The sequence below is a fragment of the Rhincodon typus genome, unplaced genomic scaffold (assembly GCF_021869965.1).
Source record: "Rhincodon typus isolate 14 unplaced genomic scaffold, sRhiTyp1.1 hic_rhity00000054, whole genome shotgun sequence".
Classification (NCBI taxonomy): Eukaryota; Metazoa; Chordata; class Chondrichthyes; order Orectolobiformes; family Rhincodontidae; genus Rhincodon; species Rhincodon typus.
Window position 1 is genome coordinate 278,905 of NW_025965692.1, and position 1,116 is coordinate 280,020.

General features: G+C 61.3%; 1 protein-coding gene across 1 annotated transcript in view; it reads right to left on the minus strand.

Moving 5' to 3' along the window:
* LOC125488182 (putative RNA-binding protein Luc7-like 1) overlaps positions 1-1,116 on the minus strand; it is a 3,058-nt gene that overhangs the window by 797 nt on the left and 1,145 nt on the right. Inside the window, exons 2-3 of the mRNA XM_048621111.1 lie at positions 832-1,008; positions 343-458 (exon numbers count right to left, since the gene is read on the minus strand). Of these exons, the coding sequence (XP_048477068.1) occupies positions 343-458; positions 832-1,008 (293 nt within the window). The remainder of the gene's footprint in view (positions 1-342; positions 459-831; positions 1,009-1,116) is intronic.

Here is a 1,116-nt window from a genome sequence, read left to right on the forward strand (position 1 = left end):
GCGAGAGCGCGCGGGAGACGGCGAGAGCGCGCGGGAGACGGCGAGAGGGGACAGACGGAAGGAGAGAGAGGGAGAGTGGAGAAAGAGAGAGTGAGAGAGGGAGAGGGGGAAGAGAGACAGGAAGATGGAGAGGGTGAAGACAGACACATGAGTGAGTGAGTGAGGGAAGGGAGATGGAGGGAGAGATTGGAACAAGGAGAAAGAAAGAGAAAAAACATTCAATGATCATGTTTACATCGCTCCTGATTCAAAGTGTCCACCGCAGCACCAGCAAGGGGTCAGTCCCCACGGGGAGAGCTGTCCCCTCTCTCCCTCTCTCCCCCTCCCTGACCCCCAGCTCACCTCGGCCTGCTCTGACCCTCCGGCCTCCTCTCGCTCGGCCTCCGCTCGGAGCGTCTCTCATCCCGGTGCCGCGAGAACTCACTGTTCGACATACCCAACTTCTCTGCCAGCGTTTTCTGTCGGGGAGTGAGGGGGTTGACAGGTTAGTCCGAGGGTGGGGTTTAGGGGGTGGGGGTGCTGGGCAGCTAAAGACGGGACAGGGGCCAGGACAGGACGTCAACAGAGCAGGGGCTGGAGCGTTACCCAGGACAGGAAGCACGTTGGGGGCAGGGTGAGGGGGTCACAGGGAGAAGGTGGGGGCGCGGGGGGGGCAGTGGGGCTGGGGGGAGGGGGGCAGGGGGAGAAGGTGGGGGCGCGGGGGGACAGTGGGACTGGGGTGAATTGGGAACATTACCCGGGACAGGAAGGATGTGGTGGGGTTGGTCAGGGGGAGAAGGGGAGGGGAAGAGTGGGACTGGGGTGAAGATGAACCGTCCCGGTTGTCCTCACCTTGACCTGCTGGAGTTTACTGCGGATCTCCATAAAGCCCATGTGCAGGCGCCCCCTGAAATGGTCGGCGAGACGCTTATCCTTCTCCTGTAGCCCCAGGTAGGCCCCGCACACATCGCACACTCGCAGCTTTTGCTGCTGCAGGCTACACGTGGGGATGTTGTTCCGATATTCCTGCTGTTAGGGCGATTGGGGAGAAAGAGAGACACGGATTAGTCTCAGGATCCATACACGGCTCTGGGGGAGAGAGCGGGGGGCAGTGGGATTAGTTTGGGGATGGATACA